Source organism: Camellia sinensis, chromosome 4 (genome assembly GCF_055761805.1).
Source record: "Camellia sinensis isolate YWXY chromosome 4, ASM5576180v1, whole genome shotgun sequence".
Taxonomy (NCBI): Eukaryota; Viridiplantae; Streptophyta; class Magnoliopsida; order Ericales; family Theaceae; genus Camellia; species Camellia sinensis.
In genome coordinates this window covers 168,547,147-168,572,451 of record NC_138964.1, presented here as the reverse complement: position 1 = coordinate 168,572,451, position 25,305 = coordinate 168,547,147, and the positions used below count along the sequence as shown (strand labels likewise).

At 38.7% G+C, this 25,305-nt stretch overlaps 1 protein-coding gene across 5 annotated transcripts; it reads left to right on the top strand.

Annotated features, from left to right (window-relative positions):
• The first annotated feature begins 3,173 nt into the window (after positions 1-3,173).
• LOC114303873 (K(+) efflux antiporter 2, chloroplastic-like) lies at positions 3,174-24,344 on the top strand. Of its 5 annotated transcripts, none has more exons than XR_014327876.1 (8): positions 3,234-4,338; positions 18,937-20,154; positions 21,296-21,349; positions 21,529-21,587; positions 22,191-22,407; positions 22,633-22,689; positions 23,762-23,836; positions 23,935-24,344. XR_014327876.1 is itself a non-coding variant. In XM_082866855.1 (7 exons), exons 1-3 carry the CDS (start codon positions 4,183-4,185, stop codon positions 21,610-21,612), a joined length of 294 nt encoding a protein of 97 aa, XP_082722981.1. In that variant the 5' UTR covers positions 3,174-4,182; the 3' UTR covers positions 21,613-21,708; positions 22,191-22,407; positions 22,633-22,689; positions 23,762-23,836; positions 23,935-24,344. The 5 variants fall into 5 exon arrangements, 3 of the variants coding, with proteins under 3 accessions (XP_082722981.1, XP_082722983.1, XP_082722982.1); XR_014327875.1 differs by having other exon boundaries at positions 3,238-4,338; positions 18,937-20,119; XM_082866855.1 differs by lacking the exon at positions 18,937-20,154 and having other exon boundaries at positions 3,174-4,338; positions 21,529-21,708.
• Positions 24,345-25,305: the final 961 nt, after the last annotated feature.

The following is a 25,305-nucleotide window of genomic DNA, read 5'->3' as shown; positions in this document are numbered from 1 at the left end:
TTTTTGCAAACATGTTTCAAAAGTAATCCTGAAAATTGGATAACAAAACACATTTCTGAGAGTTTTTTTTGAAAAAATCTATTTGGTTTAATTATTCTTGAAAAGGTGTTACAAAACATTTCTCCCAAAATCAAACCAAACAAGGTCATAAACTTTCCCATTCGGGTGGATTTCTCAAAGTATAATTTTAGTGTCCAAAATATGATGTACAAATCTCACACTACCTTGAGATGAGAAGAACGATGAAAACATTACAAAAGAAAAAGGAGAACAACAGGGCATATAACATTTCAAAGAGATGTACAACGCCTACACCACTCTTGATGCATCAACAATGTAGTTAGCATAGCAGAGGTTGATAATCATGGTCTTTGATGCATCCACAAATTAGGGTTACAAGTTTAGGCTATGTATGCTAGGCTTTCACAAACCATGGTATCTCCTTGTTTAATGCTTGACACAAACCAAGGTTCCAAGTTTAGGCTATCTATAGTTTTGTGAAGCGGCAACTTGATTGAAGCTTGGAATGACCAGATTTTCTTAAGCCATATTATTCAAATTGTTTTTGTTGGACTAATTTTACATAAGTGAATGACAAAAAAGGATGAAGAATGTCTATGTCAGATAAAACATACTGAAAGTATCCTTATTTTATTTTTTTGATCAGAAAAATATCCTTATTTATTGACATTTATATTATATTCACTAGTAATGTTTTAACTCCAACAACATGAGTCTAGTTAATTTTATTTTTAAATATTTTTTTAAATGACAATATAATTTTTAATTTGGTTGGGGTTTGGATTAAACTTGTCCACTTGAATTAATTCGGATAATACTTATGCAAGGGTTCTCACATACTACTATATTACTATTTGGATTAAATTTTACTCTTTGATACACATAAACAAAATTTCATATTAGAGTTTCATATTTTGTAATTTTTAAGATTTTTTTTATTATAGTGTTTAAAGATCAAATATATCAGTTTAAAATAAACATTTTTTTTTTTTGATATTTGAATTTGTGCAACCCAAATATAACCCAAAGTTATTTGAGCTAAACTCAAAGTCGAACTTGTCCAAATGAGTTGAGAGAGAGACTGGTGTGAATCTCAGACTCATTTTTCAATTGATCTCTCCATACTTCAAATTGAGTTGAGACGTTCCCTCAACCGATCAATTTATATTTGAATTTGGACAATTTAAACTTACACTGAATTCTTCGAGTTGAACCCAAATTTAAGATTTTTTAGGGTGTGTTTCTTAAATCTCTTAATTAAATATAGTCTTTCCGTTTGAGAATTGGGTATTTTAATAAATTTTTAATTTTTTTTATGAGATAAAAATAAATAAATAAATTACATTAGCCCCTTGTGGTTTGATGAAAAAACTAGAAGCCCTTTAGAGCATTTCCAACGGTTCAGTAAAAATTTCACCAAATTTGAATAAAAAAAGGTAATTTTCTTAATCTGATATGAGCAGCTCCAATTGTTCTACTATAGCGTGCATCAAAGCGAAGGGGACGTCCGGTGGATCGACCGGCCGGTCGACCGGGTAGGCAACTCAATTTATTTATTTATTTTTCCCTGCTTGAATTCATGAATAAGGTAGTTGGTCTCGAATTCCTCTCCTATGACAAATTCAATCAGGAAATGCTAATTCTGCAAATGAGACAAAAAGGCTATATGGAACAAAAAACACCAGGACTTACTTCAACAAATTAATTTGTTAGTGACTCTTTATCATTAAATGAGTGCCAAAGATTGTAAAAGAAAGATCACAAAGGTGAAAACCCCAAGTCTCTCTTAGGTAGCCGAGAAAAGGGAAGGAATTGGAATGAAAAAACTCACAGTATACTTAACTGATAAAAAAATTTGTTATTCTTCAATGGAATTTGCATGCAAGCAATTTTTTTAAGAACATATTGTATATGTGTGTATATAAACATGCATTTACATACAGACACAAAAGATTCAAGAAATTCAATAAAGAAAGCTCTTAAGACTAATCAATTTCTTGGGGAAGAACAAATAGTTACCCAAGTTTCGATTGTGGGATAACATTATCATCATCATCGTGAGTAGTCAGTTTGTTGAAGGGTAGAAAATCAACATTTCCTTTGTTAGATCCCTTTGTTTCAGTAACATTTCAACCAGTTCGCCGGCCAATCAAAAATTGAAGCAAATTGAAGTAGACCGGACATCCGGTCGGTTGACCGATGGGCCCCACTCCAACGTTACTGAACAGTAAAATGGTGAAATCTCATGCGAATCCTCAATTTAAGGAAACTTTTGCTCCGTTCTCAGTTTGATATCAGTTTGGTGAAACTATTAGAGAGAGAAAAAGTGACTTTTTTCATCAAATTTAAATTTGATACTCAATCTGATGCAACATTGGAGATGGTCTTATAGTTTCATTTGCACTATTTAAACCCTCAAAACTTCATATTACAGTGCAATTTTAAACTTACTTGACCGAAGAAACAAATGGGTGTTTTGGGAAGATGGTTAAAAATTGATTTTTTGATTTTTTTAAAAAAAAGTATAAAAAATATAAAAGATGATATGATCTATATAATATATTAAGCAAAAGGGGATTTTTAACCTCAAGGCCTGTGGGAGCTTCAATATCCCAATCTGAATTTTTTAATTTTTTATTAAAAAAAAACTCAGCATTTATTAATTTGGTCAAAATCCCCTGATTAGCATTTATTAATTTTTTTCAATCCACGTGTCTTTCCACATGCCTGCATTTATTGATTTGGTCAAAATCTCCTGATCAATATTTAAAATCCTTTCATACAAATAATTATAGATACAATCTGTGTATAGTTACTGCAATACCCTTTTCAACTTCTCTTATACACTATGGTTAGTGATAAAATTATTAAATTATTTTTATAAAAAATCTTAAAAAACATAATTTATATATTAAAAAAATCTAAAAAAAATATAAATATCTATAATTAGGAAAATGCGTTGGACCCCCAGTGGGGGTGCTGGGGGTCCTTGCTGATTGGCTAAAAAATAACTTTTTTTTTTTTAGACTTTAGCCATTGGCAGTGTGCCACGTGGCACTGGGGGGGGGGTGCTGGGGGTGCCCAGTCACTAGGGGTCCTTAGCATTACTCCTATAATTATCCCGTGCATAGCACGGGTGATAGGCTAGTTCAAAATAGACTAAAAATTGACTTTTAATTTTTACCTATGTTGTCAAATTAACCCAAAGAGTCAAAAATACCCCCCAAATATTTTACACCTAGTCGTTTGATTTGACCATTAGACTTGATCTCTCTCTCTCAACTTTCTCTCTCTAAAGCTCACCTCCCATGGCAACCCTAGCCCCAACCCACAACTTCTTGGGAGTCCTCTTTGAATCAAAATGAATCATCAAAGCCCACTCTTGCCACTTCCTCGCCCTCACAATCCTCTTCCTCTTCCCCATCTCTTTCTCTATCATCATCTATCCAACTTTCCAAACTACTCTCTCTCAATCCCAACCCAAACAAATCCGAATGCTCCCCTCCCATCTAACCCAAATCTCTGATTACTCTTTCCATACCCTAGCTCTCCCCCTCATCTTCATCCTCTTTGTCTCCCTATTCTCTCTCTACGCAATAAGCACAATCACCTACATCACTTACCACGACTTGTGCGGTAGACCTGTCAAATTCGCCTCTGCCATCATATCCCTATTCTATTCCTTCATCACCCTCACCATCACAACAGTCGTCTCTTAAATCGTCGTCTTTATAGTTTTTGCCTCTTTTGTGATTTTGGTGCCCAACTGGTTGAGATTCTAAGCCTTGATGTTGATTACAATTCGAATTATTTTCTGGATTTTTGTGTTGTGGTTTCAGTGATTTTGTTACTGGTATTAGTTCTTTTGCAAGTGAATTGGGCATTGGCGTGTGTGATTGTCGTGATGGAATCGAAATGGGGGTTCGAGCTGTTGTGGCGGAGCACGTATTTGATGAAGGGGATGAGACTAGTTTCGTTGTATTTGATGCTATTTTTTGGGGCTGTGATTAGGGTTGTGTGGGCTTGCTTGGGGACTTTCTTAGGCAGTTTCAGTGATGTGTGGAAGGCCTTTTCTTTTGTTCGTCAGATTGTGATGGGTTCGAGTATTGTGGCTATGTTTTTGCTTCAGAATTTGGCTTCTAATACTGTGTTGTATTGTATATGTATTGCAAGGCTTTGCATGGTGAACTGGCTGGGGATATTGCTGTAGTAGGTAGAATTTTTGGTATTTCAATCATAGCTGCGATAAGAGTTGGCCTTCTACTTGCTCCGGGTGGAGAGTTCGCATTTGTGGCTTTTGGTGAAGCTGTTAATCAGGTTTTCCTCTCTGTGAACTAAATATTTTTCTTGCAAATTTTTCTATCTGATTTGTCCTCCCAAACACATATTAATATCTACTAATTGAGCATTGTTGTATAGTTGATGGTTTATGTAGCGAAGCTTTAGGCTTCGTTTGGTAGAGCTTTCTAAATATGATTTGAGAGTAGGAATTGTATTTTGAGTTTGTGAATTTTGGAATTATGATTTGAGCGTAGAAAATTTGTTTGGTGAAAGAGTTTTGAATTGAGTGGAGAATTTTTGATGTGACATATGATATTTTATACAAAAACTTACAATTCATATTCAAAAACACAAATCAAAATTCTATTAAATCGCACAAATTTTTTTTAAAAACTTGGAGACTTTTTTTTGAATATATAAAAATTAACATGTGCCAAAAAAAAAAAAATTTGCACTATTTCGGTCAACCGGCCGGACAAGTGGGACATCCTGTGGGACGACCGGTTAGGCCAAATTTGAATTTTTTTTTTTTTGAAAATTGCGCCTGAGACAGAGTTTTCTATAGAGTTTTGGAAATACAGTTTGAAAGTCATATCCAAGCATGAAGTTGGAATGTATGGATAGAATCAATGTTTTCAAAATCGGACCGGTGAGCGAACCGGAAAAGGGACCGGGTGGACGGGTCACCGGTTCAACTGTCGGGACAAAGCGGTCGAACCGTGACGTCATAATTAATATTATATAATTAAAAAATATAATTATAAATTATAAAAAAATATATAAATAATCAAATAAAAATAAAAATAAAAATTGTTGCATAGTATTTATTAATAATATTTAATAAAGTCATAATTGATATAAAAAAAAAAGTCACTTATTTTAAAGAAATTAAATTTTTTAAACATTCCCTCCAAATAAATTGATTGAATGCTAGATTTAATTTTGGAGGGAAATGAAATTTTCAACTCTCCCTCCAATCAATATGTTTCAAATAATTTAATTGAATTCCACATAGAATTTTGTAGGTTCTCTTTGAAATTTTTTTTCCTATAAATAGGAATAGAATTTCATAACCTTCTCAAGCTTTCAATGAGACTTTTCCTTATGAGAGGAGACTCTTAAAATAAGAATTTTTAGTCAAACTTTTGAAATATATATATATATATATATATATATATATAAGAAAGAAAGAAAAGAAAGAAAGAAAATAAATAAAAAAAAGGACCGGTCTGACCCTCTCGACCCGGTCCGGGTCACTGGTTTGGCCGGTTCGACCACTGAGTCACCGGTTTTTCCCAGTTTTGGCCCCACTCCTGGTTTAGGGGGTTGACCGGACCGGAACGAGGCCCGGTTCCTGGTTCAACCGGTCCGGTTCGGGTTTGAAAACATTGGATAGAATTACAGTTTGGAAATCATTCCAAACACAGCCTTACTTTTTTTGTTTGTTTTATTTATTTGTTTATTTGTTTAATTTTACTAATTCCTGGGTATTGCATTCAAGCATGTCTGTGGGCCCACATAATAAAAACTTGACTTTATTTTATTTTCAGTGAGTGAGCATTACTTAATATGAATATTTGGTTTGTAACTAGGCGAACATGAGAATCACATATAATAGGATTCATAGCTAAAAGGTGTGTGCATATTGTGGTTACAAATGCATTGGGGTTTGTGATCCATATAATAGGATTCATAGTTGGTGAGACATAAATTACTTGTTTAAATGTGCATATATGTGCATACATGTCATAGCTAAAAGGTGTGTGAATTGTATATTCACCTTAAAGTTGATACTGAAGGAAAATTCATTTTAGGACAATCTTGGAGGTTTAGGTCTCCTAAAACTTAAAATCCAAAATTTTAGGCACCCATGATTTTCCATGTGTATTATGCATCGACTAAGACTCTGTTTGGATCATGGATTTGGGTGGAGATTTGAAAACCCAAACCCATGATCTAAACACAGTCCAAGAGATGGATTTCCGTCATATGAGCTTAAAGTAAAAAATTTATATTTGTGGTTTTCCATTTGGTTGGCTTATTAAGAAGGTGTTAATGTATGAATGGATTTGATATCTCGATTGAGTTTCTGACACATTATTGTTATTATTATTATTATTATTGCAAATCATTCTAGATAGTCTCCTACCATCTTTGAGTGTGAAAGTGAAATGCTTTCGCTTATCCTTTTAGGTTTCATAGTGGCAGCTTAAGAGACCTGGACGCGAGTACAAACATAGGACATGGAATTTTCAAAAAAATTAAGATATGAACATGGGGGATACAAATTATTTATTTATTTTATATATATTTTTATCTGCTATGTATATGAATATTAAGTTAGGGCACAGAGATATGAGAAGCATCGATTTCCATATATTTACTTTGACCCCAAATCAGTTTTCTAAGAGACTTGTCTAGACGTAGGACGTGTGTCCGTGACGTATTCTCAACATGTCTTGCAAAAAATAATAATTAATAATTTGACAAGCCATATGATGTGTTTGATACATAGACATGCCACGTGTGTAAGGGTAAGGGTTCCATATGAGAAATGCATCCAACATGTATAGTTGGACATGCACCAAACAAGGATGTCTAAATGGTTTGAGTTTACTATATCACTATGCATTAGACCTTCATTTCATTCATAACAATTTTTGGTTACAAATACCATTCTATACTAAAAAAATTCAAAACAAACAAATGTTTAAGAAATATGAAATCTAGTCATGTTGTGGTGTCCTTGGACATGAGAATTAGATTAATCCAACACCTAGACACATACCTGCACCTTACACCCATATCCGAGTTATCCATTATGCACTGATGATATGCCATATCATTTGTCTTTGATGAGTAGAATGCACCAGCATAAGTACTTAATACTTGCTCAAAAGTATATGAAAGTGATATAGTACTAAATTTAGGTCAGTTTAGCATTGCAAGGTCTGAAAATGATGTGGGCTTTATTTTGACAAAGTTACATAGGCCACCAAGATTGGGTGAACCTTAGGTTATTTTATGTTTAAAGGATCATAGAACTGGATTGGTGTTGAGAGTTTGATTTTGTGAATGGGAGTCTAAGCAAATCTGTGGTGGTGCATTGAATGGAAGCCAGTATTATTGACTGAAATTCATGCTATCTGTGTGGGTGAAAATCTGACCACACTGCCTACTTAGTGATCAACTGGAGAGCACAGGCAGAATAGATGGCTTTAGCAACCTGAAACAGAAAGAAAAGGCTCCCGCGGTGGTTCTTCCACCCGGGGGCACTCCGACGATCAAGTCAGTATATCTCTCAAAGATAATCAAGTGCAAAACTTAATACTCAAAACATAAATTGCATACCTTAGACCCACGGGGGTGCCTCTCTTTTATAATATACTCAATCCAAGTCCTACTAGAAGTGTGACTTCTATGAACTCCAATTTGGTGCTTACTTTGGACTCTTTAAGAGATAAAGATAAACTCCCTAAGAGCTTTATCCTTATCTTGGTTAAGTCCCCTCTTCGTCTTAGGACTCTTGTCCTTTATTGGCTTTATCTTGGATTCCGATATCTTCAGAGATAACCTCGTCCTTGTCGAGATCACCTCGGCGTTACGACCAGGACACGTGGCACCTCGGCTGACACGTCGGCGTCACCTTGCCACGTGTTGGTACTAAGAAAATATATCCCCACAACTGCCCCCTAGGTTCTATTACCTCGGCATTCTGAGGTGATGGAACCTATATTGATATGTCTTTCTGCATTGTGGCCAAGAAACTGTTTAGCCGAGATAATCCGCTGCCAGTCGATGTGTTCTCTTCGGAGAACAAGGTTTCGAACGTACTCTTCCACGCGCATGAGCTGTCATGCATATCTAATCGTTCCTTTCACGTGTTTTGTTTTTATTGGCCCGTTCCTGCGACGCGCCTTAAGGCTGTCTTTTCATCCGTCTGCGCCGTCTGACGTATCCGGTGCTCCAGGCGCAATAAATGCCCTGTTTTGCCGCCGTTTTAAGTTTTTGACAAAAACTTTTCTTTGCCCCTTTCTTTCTTCACTTTTTCATTCTGATTTTTTGCTCCTTCTCTCTCCGAAAGCCCTTTTTTTTCTTCGAATCTGCCATTGCTTCAATCTCTCTTCTGCAACTGTCTTTAATCTTCTTTCTTTGCGAAGCTTTCTCTGCCGTCACAACCGATTTCTGAGCTCGGCGACTATTGCCCCGGCTTCATTTGTTCTGGTAAGATTCTTTCCTTTCATTCTTAACTCTCTTTATGTGCTTTTACCATTACTGCTTTGTTGCTTGATTTCTCCCATATTTTGAACATTTGCACTGTTTCAACATTTTTCTTGCCATAATTCTTGACCTTTATCTCTTTGTATTCTTCGTGTTTCTGATAGTCCATCTTTGTTCTTGAATCTGAAACTTCGTCTTTGTTTTCTCTTTTTTGTATCTGTCCCAGATCTGTGCCTTCGATCTTGGTCTTTATAGTTCTTAGGCTTGGGATTTGTGCGTAGAACCTTCAAATTTTAGGAAAAACCAAAACAAGCCTTATCAGTCCTTTCCTAGGCCTTTGGCGAGGTTTTTGCAATCCTTCTAAAACGCCCATCTTCTGAAACACACTCCTTTTTGTTTAGACCGACGTAATGGGTATGTGGAGGCATAGGGTAAATACCCCAACAAAACTCGAATACTTTAGGCAGGAATTCTCTATCCTAGCCGATGTTCATCTTAAGCTAGCTGGGGATAATGATACCATTATGCCCACAGACCATACGATGCCCTTTTCTATAGTAGCTTTCACTGAATGTGGACTTCGGCTTCCACTTGATCCCTTGTTTCGCGAAGTTCTTCATTTCTACAGGCTGAACCCCATGCAACTTACTATAAACTCCTACAGGGTGATTAACGGTATTATAGCTTTAGCTAGGCAGGAGAATCTTAGGATCACCCTGGCCGACCTTCAGTACTGTTATACAATGTGCCCCCTTAACCTGAAAGATAGGGGCTTTGTTTATTACCTTAAGCCGAGGTCTACTGAGTTCAAAATTGTAGCCGACCTCCCAGACTCCAACAAGGGGGCTGGGGATGACTTTCTTATTGCTTCGGGAAATTGGGAATTTGGCCCAGATGAAGATGTCCACCTCTACCCTCTTCCTCGAACAATTACAAAGGGCAAGGGTAAGAGCCCAGTGCCAACGCTTAGTTGTTTTTATTTAAGTCTTTAAAATTTGTCTGTTTCTAATGTCTGTTTGCTTGTCCTGCAGATCTTCATCAACCACCAAAGAACTTCCGTCAATCCTTCTTCCCTGGTCCAGATTTAAAGAAGCTTCTTGGTCTTCCAATCCATAGGCGCAAGGCTCCCCTGTTGCTGAACTTCATTCCAACATATAAATCCACTTTACCCGACGTCCCGAAAAGGAAGAAAAAGAGTCTTTCCCCTCCTACTGCCACAACTGTAACTGCGTCTTCATCCCGAACAGATCAAGGATCCACCTCTGACCCAGCCGATCTTCCATCCACTTTGGCCCCCTACTTAATACCTATTCCAGAACGTAAACGTCGACGAAGACTTGTAAAGACTGCCGAGATGGTTCGTCCAAGGCCTGTCGTTCAAGATCTTCTTGCCGACCTTCTAACCGACGCTGATGCTGAACCATCGCATGCGATGCTCCCACCAAAGCCAAAGAGAGTAAAAAAGGCTTAGCCCAAGCCCAAGGCTACTGACGCCGAGGTTGAGGATGCTTTGCCTATCTCCCAGCTGGCAGAATGCAAAAAATCAACCTCTGCTTCCACCAAGAGGTCTGCTGGAACCCAACCCTCGGGGTTCACACAATCAAAGAGGCCAAGGTCATCGTCTGCGACGACCTCGGCGTCTAAGAAGCCCGACGTTCCATGGGCCCCTGATCTAACCCTGGAGGATAGGCCTATTATGGCTAGTGAAAGTGCTGACGATATTAACGTTGGTGTCGCCCTTAGCACTGCTCTTCTCCTTCCGAATGATTTGGAGCGAAATGCTAAGCTTAGCGAGTATGAGAATTATGCTCTCATGCTCCAACACTCCGTTCAAGTAAGTGTTCCTGTTTGTACTTGCGATTTTTCCTTCTGTTTCTTACTGAGAATATTTTCTAACACTTCTGTTTTTCCTTAGGCCATTCAGCATGCCCATTCATTTTCAATGCAATCTTTTGAAAACCGGCAAAGATTGGTTGATATGAAGAGGGAAGCATCTTCCATGAAGAAGGAGATCAAATCTCTTGAATCAAGGATGAAAAAATTGGAAGATCAGGCCGAGGCGGCTACTAAGGCCCAAACTTTAGCTCTTGAGAAGGCCGAATCCGCTGAGGCCATTAAAAAAGTTGCTGAGGCTGAGAAAAGAGAGGCCGAGGCTAAGAAGGCCCAAGCGGAGAAAGAGCTCCAGCAAGCTCTGGCCACCAAAGAGGCCGATGTCAAAGAGGCCGATGAAAAGGCCTATGCCCAGGGCATGGCCGACGTCGCAGAGGATTATAAACTTCAAGTCAGGCAGGCATGCAACAGGGGATTTTCCCTTGGTTGGATGTCCCTGATAAAAAAACTTGATCTTCCTGTTGACTCGCCCTTTCGTAAGGCCGATGCCATTCCTTTACCATTTCCTCCTCCAAGTCAAGTTGAATCAGAGACTGAGGCTGATGCCGAAGATGAGGATGAAGGAAAAAATGATGATGAGGCCTTGGTGAGAAAACCCAAGGATGCTGCTGATGCTAAGTCCCCTCCTCCTGCTGAGCAAGTGATGGATTTAACCTTGGATGAGGAGGGTGATGAGGTTGGGGGGGCACCCAAGGAAATTGCCATCGGGCAACTATCATCCGACCTTCTTTTGGCTGAAAGAAATCTAGACAATATGCTGGCTAAGATTGATGCTGAGATTGAAGCAGAAAAGGTTGCCGAGGAGGTTCCACCAGAATCGTCCGAGGTCCCAGTCCATGCAGCGGCTAACACTGAAGAGTCTTGAAAAAATGTCTTTTGTACTTTTTTCTTCTTTTTCTGCACTTTGCAATTTGTACTCTCTTTTAATTTCTGTACAATGAAAAACTCCTTCTTATAGCCGACATAGCTTTTTCTCTATGTAACTGCAACTGTTCCTTCTATGAATGTTTTTAATCTTCTGATGTTCTGTTGATTGCTTCTGCATAGTTCTATGCATGCTTTTTCATTTTGCTTCCTTTGTGTAATCTTCTCGGGGTTATATACCTCGGGTATAACAATAAAACTTTTACTTCGGCAAGATACTGACCTGCAAACTTTTCATAAATTTTAACAAGTATAAACATATACTACTTAATGTAAACTTTGCAAGTTTCTTCTCAAGTTTCAACAAGTATCAAACAGTGATCTCGGTCTAACCTACTTGTAAATTGCTACAAATTTCAACAAGTGTTTAAATAATATACTTTTACTTTAACCTGTAAGTTTCTGTATACCTCAGCGGGTGATCATATGTCGGTTTAACATAAACTTGTAAATTGCTACAAATTTCAACAAGTGTTTAAGCATCTTCCTTAGGGTTAAGCAACCCACATATTGCTATGAGAACTTAAGCAATAACCTCGGCTTAACTTCAACTTGTAAATTACTACAAATTTCAACAAGTGAAGATAAGGATTCAGCTTAATTCTAACTTGTAAATTGCTACAAATTTCAACAAGTGAATTAAGGAATAATCTCGGCTTAACTTCAACTTGTAAATTGCTACAAATTTCAACAAGTGAAGATAAGGAATCAGCTTAATTCCAACTTGTAAATTGCTACGAATTTCAACAAGTGAATTAAGGAATAATCTCGGCTTAACTTCAACTTGTAAATTGCTACAAATTTCAACAAGTGAAGATAAGGAATCAGCTTAATTCCAACTTGTAAATTGCTACAAATTTCAACAAGTGAATTAAGGAATAATCTCGGCTTAACTTCAACTTGTAAATTGTTAAAAATTTCAACAAGTGTTAAGGAATAATCTCTGCCTTTTCTTTGTCCCCAATGTGAACCTGAGTTTGACTTGGGTTCACATTAATTATGTCTTCAATAAACATCAATGCATAACTTTCTCAATCATATGTGTTGAAAGCATTCTGAAAAGACTTTATTGATGATATCGGCCAAAATATGATGTACATCTAATGATAGAAAAATTTCAAATTACAAGTATTTCAAGGTCTGGGCAATGCTTTGCCCTCATTGTCCTTAAGCCGATAAGCTCCATTGCCTAATACTGAAGTAATTCTGTAAGGTCCTTCCCAGTTTGGGCCAAGCTTGCCTTCCCTGGGATCCTTCTTGTTCCCAACGACTTTTCTCAGGACTAGGTCGCCGACTTGAAAATCTCTTGGATTGACCTTCTTGTTGTAAGCTCTGGCAAGTTGTTGCTGGTATACTGCAAGCTGAATTGCAACTTTTTCTCTTCGTTCTTCCAACAAATCTAGATCTCGGGCTAAGAGTACATCATTGGTGCCATTCTCTACTCCTTGGGTTCTGATCCCTGGGATGCCGATCTCCAATGGGATGACTGCTTCTGTGCCATAAGCCATGGCAAAGGGGGATTCTCCTGTTGATCTTCTCGGCGTAGTCCGATATGCCCAAAGTACGTTGGGCAACTCGTCTACCCACTTTCCTTTTGCTGCCTGCAGCCTCTTCTTTATTCCATCCAGTATTACTTTGTTGGATGCCTCTGCTTGCCCATTGCTTTGAGGAAAACTTGGTGTCGAGAAATAATTCTTGATTTTGAATTTTGCACAAAAGTTCTTGATGAGTTTGCTGTCAAACTGTGTTCCGTTGTCGGCAATTATTGCTCTTGGAATCCCAAATCTGGTGATAATGTTTCTCCATATAAAATTCTTGACGTCCACATCTCGAATTTTGGCAAGAGGTTCTGCCTCTATCCATTTTGTAAAGTAGTCTGTTGCTACTAGCAAGTATTTTCTCTGTCCAGTTGCCTGGGGAAGTTGTCCAACCAGATCCATGCTCCATTGGGCAAACGGCCAAGGGCTGGATACTGGGTTCAGGTCAGCAGCTGGCTGATGTATCAAAGGTGCAAACCTTTGACATTGTTCACACTTCTTCACATAGGCTTCGGTATCCTTTTGCATGTAGGGCCACCAATAACCCTGGGTAATGGCCCTGTGGGCTAATGATCTGCCCCCAGCATGGCTTCCACAAATTCCTTCATGAATTTCGTAAAGAAAATCTTCAACCTGCAAATGGTGTACGCACCTTAAAAGCGGCCCAGTGAAGGACCTTCTGTAGAGATGGCCTTCTGCTGTTAGACTGAATCTGGCCGACTTCAGTCTGATTTTATGTGCTTCCTTATGGTTTTCTGGCAGCTTCCCCTATTTTAGGAATGCAATGATTGCATCCATCTAGCTTGGTCCCAAGTCTACGCACATTGCTTCTTGTTCGGTGCTCTGTTTATCTATGCTCGGGGCCGACATGTAGTCGATCATAATTGTCCTTGTTCTTCCAGTTTGAATTGAACTGGCCAGGTTAGCCAACACGTCGGCGTGGGTGTTGTCATCTCGGCTAACTTGGAGTAATTTGCAGTTCTGAAATAGGGCTGCCAGTCTGATGACTTCCTTTGCATATGCCGACATTCTTTCGTCTCTGGCTGCAAATTCTCCTGTTGACTGGTTAACAATGAGTTGTGAATCACAAAAAACAATTACCTCGTCTGCCTCTGCTGCTGCTGCCAGCTTTAGCCCTGCAATTAATGCTTCGTATTCTGCTTCATTGTTTGAGGCTTTGAACCCCAAACGGATGGACTGTTCTACTATTTCTCCATCTGGAGATATCAGCAGTACTCCTGCCCCTGCTCCCTGGCGGTTTGAACTTCCATCGACGAATAGTCTGAATGAATCGCCAATGTAGATGCTGCAGGGTCTGAGCTTCTCTTTCTCTTGCTTTTTTGTCTTTGGCTGGGATTCTTTTTGCTTATTGGGACAATGCTCATCTTGGCTTGACGGAGCTTGATGTGTGATGGCTTCAGGTGTGAGTTCTGCGACGAAATCGGCCAAAACTTGGCCCTTTATTGCTGTTCTCGGCCTAAACTCCAGGTCAAACTGGCCCAGGGTTACTGCCCATTTTGCTATCCTTCTTGTTAAGTCTCCTTGTTGCAACAAGGACTTCAGTGGGTGCTCTGTTAGGACCACAATCTTATGTGCCTGAAAGTAATGGCTCAATTTCTTTGAAGCCATTACTAAGGCCAGCATTAATTTTTCTAGTGGTAGGTATCTTGTTTCTGCGTCGGCCAAAGTTTTACTTACATAATAAACAGCCTTTTGTTCTCCTTTTTCCTCTCGGATTAGCACTGCACTGACTGCGTGTTCTGAGACTGCTAAGTACAAAAACAGTTCCTCCCCTGGTACTGGGTTGGAAAGAACCGGAGTTGTGGTCAAGTACTTTTTTTGGTCGGTTAAGGCGGCTTCACATTCTTCTGTCCATAGGAAGTCCGTGGCTTTTTTCACCAGGTTGAAGAAGGGTCTGCACTTATCTGAGCTTCTGCTGATGAATCTGTTTAGGGCTGCGGCCCTTCCAGTAAGCATTTGAACTTGTTTTGCCGATGTCGGGCTCTGTAAGTCCAGGATGGCCTTGATTTGGTCTGGTCTGGCCTCAATGCCCTTTCTTGTTACCATATATCCTAAAAATTTACCTGATCCAACTCAAAAGGCGCACTTTGAGGCGTTGAGTCAGAGCCGATATCTTTTGAGTATGCCAAAGACCTCTTTTAGGTCGGCAAGATGACCCTTTGATTCCTTGGTCTTCACGACCATGTCGTCGATGTAGACTTCTACTGTTTTTCCAATCAGGTGCTTAAACATCTTTGTTACTAACCTCTGATAGGTTGCTCCTGCGTTTTTCAACCCAAAAGGCATTACCTTGTAACAGTACAGGCCTTTAGGGGTGATGAACGCGGTCTTCTCCTCGTCTGGAGGGTACATGGCAATCTGGTGGTACCCTCTGTATGCATCCAAAAAACTCATCCTTTCATGTCCTGAAGTGGTGTCTACCAGTTGGTCGATTTTGGGTAGAGGAAAGCTGTCTTTGGGGCAAGCTTTGTTGAGGCTGGTAAAGTCTACACAAACCCTCCATTTGCCATTCTTCTTTTTTATTACTACTGTGTTGGACAGCCATGTTGGGTACTGAACTTCTCGGATGGCCCTGGCCTCGAGGAGTCTGTCTACCTCTTCTTCTACTGCTTCGACGTGCATCAACGTCGGTCTTCTGGCTCGTTGAATCACAGGTTTTGCCGATCTGTCGACATTCAGTTTGTGGCGAGTGACCTCGGGGTCAATGCCTGGCATTTCATAAGGTGTCCAGGCGAACACCTCTATGTTTGCCCTTAAGAAATCTTCCAGTTCTTTCTCTTCTTCTCTAGCTAAGCCTGAGCCGAGAAGAAAGAAACGCTCTTCGTCGTCCTCTTGGACGAAAACTTTTTTTAGCGCCTCTTTGCTCTTTTCGGCTGGTTCCTTCCAGACGTCTTCTAGGACCTCCATGTCCTCATCTTCAACTTCTGCTTTCCTTGGCTCCAGTATACTACAGGTGGATTTCATTGCTGTCATGGAGCAATTTTTTGCTTACAGTTGATCCCCTCTGACTTCTTCAATCCCATGCTCTGTTGGGAACCGCAGTAGTTGATGCAACGTTGAGGGAACTGCCCCCATTGCATGCAACCACGGCCTTCCCAAGATGATGTTGTATGGTGAGGGCGTGTCAATTACCAGAAATTCCGTCTGGATCTTCTTAGTGCCGGCTTGTACCTCCAAGCTTGTTGCGCCCAGTGGCCATGTCGGCGTTCCATTAAAGCTGACCATCGGGCCGCTAGATTGTTCTAAGTCATCAGGGTGAAGGCCCAGCTCCTTGTAACATCTGACATACATGATGTCACAGGAGCTGCCTTGATCTATTAGGATGCGTTTCACTTGGCACTCCCCAACCTGGAGGGATACTATCAAGGCATCATTATGCGGATGTTGGACCAATTCCAGGTCGGCTTCAGTAAAGGCTATCATCGGCCCTTGGCATTCTTCTGGCCGATGTCTCTTCTCCCCGACTTGGTAGATATGCTGTAAATGTCTTACCCTCTAGGTCTCTCCTCTGACTTCGTTTTCATTGACCCTTGAGTGGATCACATTAACTACCCTCGGTCCTCCTGCTTGTGGTAGTTGTGCTGGGGGAGGCGGTGCTGCTGGTGCTTGAGGCAACCTTGCCTGTTCTTCCCTTGTCCTGGCCTCATCGACCAGGTCCCTCAGAAGGCCTTGTCTTACCAGGTCCTCCAAGTGTGCTTTCAAGGCTCTGCAACCTTGAGTTGGGTGCCCTTCTTCATTGTGGTAGGCACAACGTCTACCAACGTTCCTTCCCATGAATTCCACTGGTGCTCTTGCCGGAGCCCTGAAATAAGGTTGATTTCGAATCTGATCTAAGACTTTATGGATTGGGATCCGGAATACCGTCGTTACCGCCTGTTTATTTCTCAACTCTGTTTCTTGTTTGGTCGGCCCATTGTTGCCTCGGCTTCGCTTCGGCGAGCCGTTTCCCTTTTCTTGCTTTATCTCTTTGTTTCCCGATGTATCTTCTTCGGCTCTAGCATACTTCTCAATTCTTGCCATGAGTTCTTCCATGCTTTTTGGCAATGTTTTTGCCAAAGACTTCCGTAGCGGGTAGTCATCTTTCAGGCCGTTCTTGAAAGACACGACCGCTACCTCTTGGTTGCATTCGGGTATTCGGTTGAACACCCCGTAGTATCTCTTCGCATAGGCCCTAAGGCCTTCTTCCTTGGTGATTCTTAGAGCCATCAAAGCATCAACCCTCGGGGGTTGCAGCTTGTTGGTCATGAACCTGGCCACAAACATCTCGGCCAGGCCTTCCCATGTCTTTATGCTTCCCTTTGGTAATTTATGGAACCAATCAGATGCAATTTCCCCAAAGGATGAGGGGAATACTTTGCAGAGCAACGGCTCGTTCCCGCTATATAACGCCATTGAATTCAGGTATAGTCCAACATGAAAGTTTGGGTCTGATTTACCATCATAAATTTGAAACCTCGGCATATTGAATCTCTTTGGTGGTTCGAATTTGTCCAGTTCCACCGAGAAGGCTGTCTTCGGTTTTACTGGGGAGTTTACCTCGGCTTCAACATTCTGCTGCCTCTTTTTTAAGTAGTCCCTCAGGTCTTCTTTACTCCTCCCTGGAGCTCGGCTGTCTATGGATTTTAGTCTTTTTGGTACGCTGCTTTCGGCCTCATGGTGGGCCCGTTTGGATCTTTCTCCATAGGTTGTGTCAAAGCAGAGTGCTTGCCTTTGAACATGCCGATGTTCTTTGGGCTTTGGATTCTTCATGTGGTGCGTCCTTCGGGACTCCTCTTGCCTCGACTCTTCTCGTCCGACTTCCCTGGAAGGCCGGTGAGAATGCCTTCCGCTCCTGGTATGCTGAGGGACGTCGGGGATTGTTTTTCTTCCGCCCTTCTGGGTGTTGGTTGCTGGCATCGGCGTATCTTGCAGCGGGTATGGTGGCTGCATAACATTATTCTGCATCATGAAGTTGACGACTGACTGAAGGTCTGCCAACTTGTTCGCCAATTCTTTTACTTCCTCATCCCTCCGTAGGCATCTGTCCCTCCATACCTGGAGGTTATCTTCATTGTAGTACTTTCCTTGGTCTGTCTTTTTTGATGTGTCGCCTTCCTGGATGACGTCTTTCTCTCTGTGACCCTGGTCACGGGCTTCTGTATTGTGGTTGTCTCTTTCAATGTCAAGGTCAATTGGTCTGCCCCTTCCAGCGGGAGCGTCATCCCCAATATTTTCCTGCTGTTCGTTACTGGCCATCTATTCTTCCTTCGTTCCCACAGACGGCGCCAAATTGTGTGGGTGAAAATCTGACCACACTGCCTGCTTAGTGATCAACTGGAGAGCACAGGCAGAATAGATGACTTTAGCAACCTAAAACAGAAAGAAAAGGCTCCGGCGGTGGTTCTTCCACCCGGGGGCACTCCGACGATCAAGTCAGTATATCTCTCAAAGATAATCAAGTGCAAAACTTAATACTCAAAACATAAATTGCATACCTTAGACCCACGGGGGTGCCTCTCTTTTATAATATACTCAATCCAAGTCCTACTAGAAGTATGACTTCTATGAACTCCAATTTAGTGCTTACTTTGGACTCTTTAAGAGATAAAGATAAACTCCCTAAGAGCTTTATCCTTATCTTGGTTAAGTCCCCTTCTCGTCTTAGGACTCTTGTCCTTTATTCGCTTTATCTCGGATTCCGATATCTTCAGAGATAACCTCATCCTTGTCGAGATCACCTCGGCGTTACGACCAGGACACGTGGCACCTCGGCTGACACGTCGGCGTCACCTTGCCACGTGTTGGTACTCAGAAAATATATCCCCACACTATCCCTTTATTATTTTAGGTCTTTTTTTTCCCCTTTTGATTCCTATTTTTCAACACACACACACACACATATATATGTTTTTGTGAACTTCAATACATAACAGTAGATAAATAAACTGTGTAGGACTGGTATTCCCACACTAGATAAATAAAACAAAACAATATAAATGGTAACTATTGCCATTAGTATTGCTAGCACAACTAATTGTTTGCTAATTGGCCTTTTTTGCAGGGTATAATGTCTTGTCAGATGTCGTCTTTGCTGTTTCTTGAGGTAGGGGTATCAATTGCCCTCACCCCATGGTTAGCTGCCGGAGGCCAGTTACTAGCCTCTCGTTTTGAGCTGCATGATGTGTGGAGTTTGTTACCTGTAGACTATGAAGCACAAGTACGGACACGGATACGGACACGGACACGGACACGGACACGGACACGCATACGGACACGGGACACGGCAATTTCTGAAAAATGGGGACACGACAAATTTTTTAATTATTTTATAATTTTTTTTTATTTTAACACACATTAATTATTTTATTTATTATTATATTTTTTAAATAATGTGTTCTAATTAATTTATTTTATTTTATTTTACCTATATGTGTTTATTTTATTTTTTTTAATTAATATGTATAAGTATATATCATCTTATAATATGTATTATATATTTTTCCTATAGTTCAAATTATATATATATATATATAAACCTATAAACACTCTTCAATTTGAAAAGAGTCTGTATATATATATATATATAAACCTATAATTTTTTTTTTTTAAAAAAAAACAATCTTCGAAGGTTGAATACAGTCTGTATATATATATAAATCTAATTTTAAAAAAAAAAAGTCTTCAGCTTCGTTCAGCTTCGACAAGGAGAGAGAGAGAGGTTTACCTTCGAAGTCGTCTAGGGTCTTCGACTATTCGATCGATTGATGGAGCTTTGATCTTCGACTGGATGGAGCTTCGACTGGAGGTCTTCGATCTTCGACTAGATGAAGCTTCGACTGGATCGACTGGTTCAAGGAGGTGGTGGATCGACTGGTTTAGGGCACTGATGATACTCTTCAATTGATTGATTACTCTTCAATTCAGCAACACTGATAGACTATATTAGGGCAAGTTGATTTCTTTTTAATTAATTAATTTATTTATTTTTACTTTTTAAATATTACACTTGGACCCCAAATAAATATAACAAAATTAAAATTCAGCTCCGTTGTGTCCCATGCCATGTCTTGATATAGACATGCGTGTCCCCGCTATGTCCCCTACAAAAAAATTCATTAAATTAAAAGGACACGCCAAATGGCGTGTCCCGTATGTGTCCTCGTGTCCCTGGCGTGTCCGCGTGTCAGACACCACCACGGCACCGATTTTGGAGTGTCCATGCTTCATAGCCTCTAGAGAGTGAGGTAGAATTCATAATTTCAAGTTTGATGATATTTGAGTAAGCATTTATATTGGTGGTTTACAGAATTCAATTCATTTATTTATTTCCACTAGATAATAATTTGTAGTTCATTGGTACTATGTTAGTTATGGATATGATTTGTCAATCAGGATTGGCTTACTAGGTAGCTTAGCTTTTCAAACTCAGCATGGTTAGGAAAATGGAGCATAGATTTTCTAGTGATCATTCTAACTATATCATGGGAGGCGCAAATCAAAAAGAAAAAAAAAAATTTGTATTTTTATTTTATTTATTTTTTTTGTTGTATGACTAACAAGGGGTTGGTTCAGTAGATAAGACCTTCGAATCTCTCACTCAAGGCTGGGGTTCGAGTCTCCATAGTCCCTTGTTCAGACTAAACATACTCTTTAGTGCTGGAGCATGCGGGGGGCCTAAGCTTCAGCCCCAACGTAAGTGCAATGGAGTTCCCTGCAGATATTATGGAGGTGCTAAGGGCAATACTCCCTGGCGGATATGTTGGAGTAGCCTATCTGCATATCCATTTTTGTACCCAAAAAAAAAAAAAAACGAAAAAAAGAAAAGAAAAAAGTATTATAAGAATTTTTATTAGTTATTGCACTAGAATGTGGGGAAATATTTATGATGTGCTCTCAAAAGTCTCTTTGTCAACATCATGAAGCCTTTTTTAATGTTGAACCATGTATGTGTATGAATTTTGTTTTGATCTTAGGTTTCAATAAACTCACTGTGCTTATGCATTTGAGAAATCTTTGGTAAACACTTACTCGCTTGCATTTGGTATTTTGTGTTTATATTACTTCTCGAAGTCTTGCCATTTTGAGTTCATGGAAAAATATTTGATGATGATGGATGAAGGTGGTGAAGAACCACTGGCTGCCATAAAGTCTGCGCACTAAACTAAGTTTGGTCTTGCAATATTTGTATAAGATATGATCCGTTATTAAATCTATTCAAACTCCTGAATATAGTATGTCCAACTGTACCTAGGATCTACTAAATTTTTATTCAATAATTTTAAATCGTTTTTAATGTCTGGTGCAGCCATACATCTGACCATGGGATGAATTGTCTGTTTTTGATATAGGATTTAGGTTGCTATTACACCGAAATATTCACTGAATGTATTGATCGTTGATTTCCTTTGGCTTGTTTCCAGACAGATGATTTGCAGGACCATATCATTATCTGTGGATTTGGACGTGTTGGCCAGGTATTGTCACTATTTGCATTTTTTTTTTGATGAATTTGTTTTAAATCATTTGTTGTGGTGGATCTATTTTTAATGTAGTTTATTTATAGATTCGTACCCCAAAAAATAATGTAGTTCATGTATGGATGTATGTATCATGTTTTGTCTAAGAGTAGTTTTTCCTTCTGTTGTTCTTTCAGATCATTGCGCAGCTTCTTTCAGAACGACTTATTCCATTTGTTGCTCTTGATGTGAGGAGGTATGCTTCCATCACAATGAATTGATATTCCTGGAATAAAGTCAATTTTGGGGCTGAGAGAGAGAAGGGATTGCTGATTGAATATTCTGTTGAAAATCTTAGTCATATGAGTGTGGGCTGTGTGAGTTTTCTAGTTCCTTTTGGGTAATCTATGCCAGTTTGATGACTATTTCATGTAGTTCTATTCTGGGGGTATGCCTTCTTTGTCTTTTTATGACGTCCATTTTTTATGATAAAATCTAGTATTACTTGCCAAGGACAACATGGGGATTTCAAGTCTATGAAGTGAATATCCAAGATTATCCAGCCTTTGGTTCCATATTTTCCTATATTTACTTATATTCCCTGAATCTCTGTGAACATTTTAACATAAATGCAAATTGGCAAAAAAGAAAAGGTACCGTGCCCATGACTTACTGAGAATGTGTTAAATGGTTATGAGAATATTTTACAACAGTATCCAGATAACTGATTTTAGATTTTCCAGCATTTCAGTGACTGAGTAGTAGTTGGCTGTGCACTTGATCTTCCTGTGTATTTTGGTGATGCTGGTAGTCGAGAGGGATAGATGATCCTGCTCAAACTTAAATATGCTTTGTGTAGGTTCATTGTCTGACATGCTGCTTGTATTCCTGGCCATGAGGTGCTCCATAAAGTTGGTGCTGAAAGAGCATGTGCAGCAGCAATAACTTTAGATACCCCCGGTGCAAACTATAGAACAGTGTGGGCTTTGAGCAAGTATTTCCCAAATGTCAAGACATTTGTCTGTGCTCATGACGTTGATCATGGCCTCATTTTGGAAAAGGCGGAAGCAACAGCGGTACATTTCTGTTGCTATTTTCATTAGTTATTTCACTCTTCCTAATTGCCTATATAGGTTAATCTAACAATTTTATTTTAGGATTATGTTTGAGGATCTCATTATTCTTGTTTGACTTGTGTATAAATCTTTTATCAGTACTAATATATCTTGCATTATCTATATAAAGATCAAATTTTTGTTCAAATTACATCATATCTTGAGTTTTAGTTGAAACTCTTACAGGTTGTCCCTAAGACCTTGGAACCTAGTCTCCAACTAGCTGCTGCTGTTCTTGCACAGGTAAAAAACAGTGCATCTTATTGGATATTTTAATTTGAATTAGTGACTTGCTACATGCTTACCTTTAAGTCTCAATTTAACTATTTGTGTACATCGTCTTCATTGTTGAGCACCTGTTTTATGTCCATGCTGGTTCTTTGATCGTAAAGTAGAAGCGGCTGTTGCTTCTCCAAAGTGTTTTGTGATTTATATGATATAATTTCACTTTCACGAGACACACACACACACAAACGCATTTGACTAAGTTAACGCATTGAAAACTGAAGGCATTTGGATCTGATCTTGTGGATCCGCCAGCTGCAATGCAGCAACTCAAACTCTTGTTATTGCTAGGGCTGCAAATGAACAGAGCTGTTCGTGAACAAGCTCGGCTCGGTAGGAGCTCGTTCGAACTTGGTTCGTTAATTTTTTTTTTTGCGTTTGAGCTCGTTAAATTTTTAATAAACAAGCCCAAACATTCTAAAGCTCGGCTCGTTAGCTGGTTCGTTTAATATTTATTATTTATATATTAAATAATATAAAAATATGTATAAAAAATAAGATAAATATGTTATTTATATATTTAACAAATATAAATATAAATATAAATAATATTTAATTATAGATGGTACATTTATATAATAGTGGTAGTAGATATTATTATTTTGGTAAAATATTGACTTTTTTTTAGAATGTTTATATATATTGTATATAAAATTGTATAATCAAAGTTTTAATTGTAACTTTAGCCTCATACGCAAGTATGAATTTATAAATTTTTTGGCTGGTTAAGGCTCATGACAGGCTCAAGCTCGAGTCAAGCCTAAACCAACTTAGCTCGAGCTCGGTTCGTTAAATTTTTATTGAGCTCGAGTTCGAGTTCGAGTTTGTTAAAATCTTAATAAACAAGCCTAAACATACTAAAGCTCGGCTTGGCTCGGCTCGATTGCAGCCCTAGTTACTACTGTTGGTTGATGCTTGCTTGTGAAATTGTTAGCATGTGCTATGGAAAGTCAAAAACATTACAGAAGTTTGGTTATTTTGGTTTGGCATCTTTCGAATGTTCTTACTTTATCTTGTTTTTCCTTGTTAGGCTAAACTGCCCATGTCAGAAATAAAAGCTATTATCAACAAGTTTAGGTCCCACCATCTTTCTGAGCTTACCGAGGTACTTATTAATGTTTGGTTTTCGTAATTCGGTTAGTCTTGTTAGTTTTGATCATGCTGGATTTTGACTGAGGTACCACAATCAAATATTACATGTAGCTCTCTGAAGCAAGTGGAGGCTCTCTCGGTTATGGATACTCTCGGATCATGAGTAAACCCAAATCTCAACCCTTTGATTCTTCAGATGATAATCAAATCACTGAAGGAACACTGGTAATATAACCCATCACCCGAAGATAAGAACTGACATAATAATATTAAAAAACAGATCACAAAGAACTGTACAGCGGTTTACTTGAACTCTTTGGTATAAATTGTATAGAAATATAGTTGAATTAGTGGCAGTAGCAAACGCATTTGTTGATTAGTCACATGGACATTTTTGTTCTAATAATGCCCCCTGCGTGAAAGGGGCGGCTGTTCTTTTTCTTTCTTCAATTGTATTTTGATCTGATAAATTTTGGTAGGCCCTCGTAAAACTGTCTAAAAGGACTTTCTTATCTCACTAATCACATTGCATTCCATAATCTTACAGTACTTTCTTAGCTGTTAGTTTTGATCATGTTGTATAATGCAAATGGTCAAAATGATATGATGCTACATATAGAGAAACTGTTTTTGTGAGAATGTGTAGATTTATGGATTGGTTGATTGCATTGGATGTTCATCAGCAGGAACTTATTGCATGTTTGGATTCCTTTTTGTTTGTCTATTGTATTAATAATTGCTTGTTTGGATAATTTCAATTTTAGTTATGTTGCGGTGACTAAATTTTAGATTATTTGTGTTACTAATGTATTTGTTATAAGACATCAAAGGTGAGATTTATTAAATCAGTACATTGATGACACATCAATTAGTTGAAGATGCCCACTGATAATGTGGAGATTTGAGTTTCCTCCTCCCAATTGTAGCTATAACAAAATTCGATATTCTTACTTGAAATTATTTTTTAATACAAATAAATGAGTAGTAGGCCAAAATATATTTTCCAAAACAATATGTTTAACCTAAAAAAAATCATATATAAATATTTTTCTCAAAAAAAGTCCAAAGGAAATATATATATATAATCAATCCTCTTTCATGAAATCACTTCTTTCAGATAAATCTTATTTTTAAGAGGATTAAATAAATCTTAAATTTTCAATTTTAAAAATTACGAGAAAGACGAAAAAGTAAGGCATATAGTTTTTTGTCTTTGAAACCTATTCCGGCCCAAATTTGTTGGTCTTTTACCCAAAGTAGGCCCAAATCTTGAACACCTAAAAAAAAATGAATTAATTTAAAAAAAAAAAATCTAAGGTTTTACGTATTTTTTATTTTGAAACCCAGTATTTCAATTTAGACAAGTTAAAGTTCAGAGTTTCATTTGTGTCTCAACATGCTTCTTCTGTTCATCTTTGTCTGTGTAAAGTAACGAAAAATTGTTTTGCAGTTTAAAGTGAAAAATGCGGGAAATTTTGAAGT

Bases quoted from the DNA above. Each gene is read 5' to 3' on its own strand.
- LOC114303873 (XM_082866855.1), top strand. From the start codon at position 4,183: ATGTATTGCAAGGCTTTGCATGGTGAACTGGCTGGGGATATTGCTGTA. The intron at 4,339-21,295 runs GTTTTCCTCTCT...GCTTGTTTCCAG, and splicing joins TTGGTGAAGCTGTTAATCAG to ACAGATGATTTGCAGGACCA. The intron at 21,350-21,528 runs GTATTGTCACTA...TTGTTCTTTCAG, and splicing joins GATTTGGACGTGTTGGCCAG to ATCATTGCGCAGCTTCTTTC.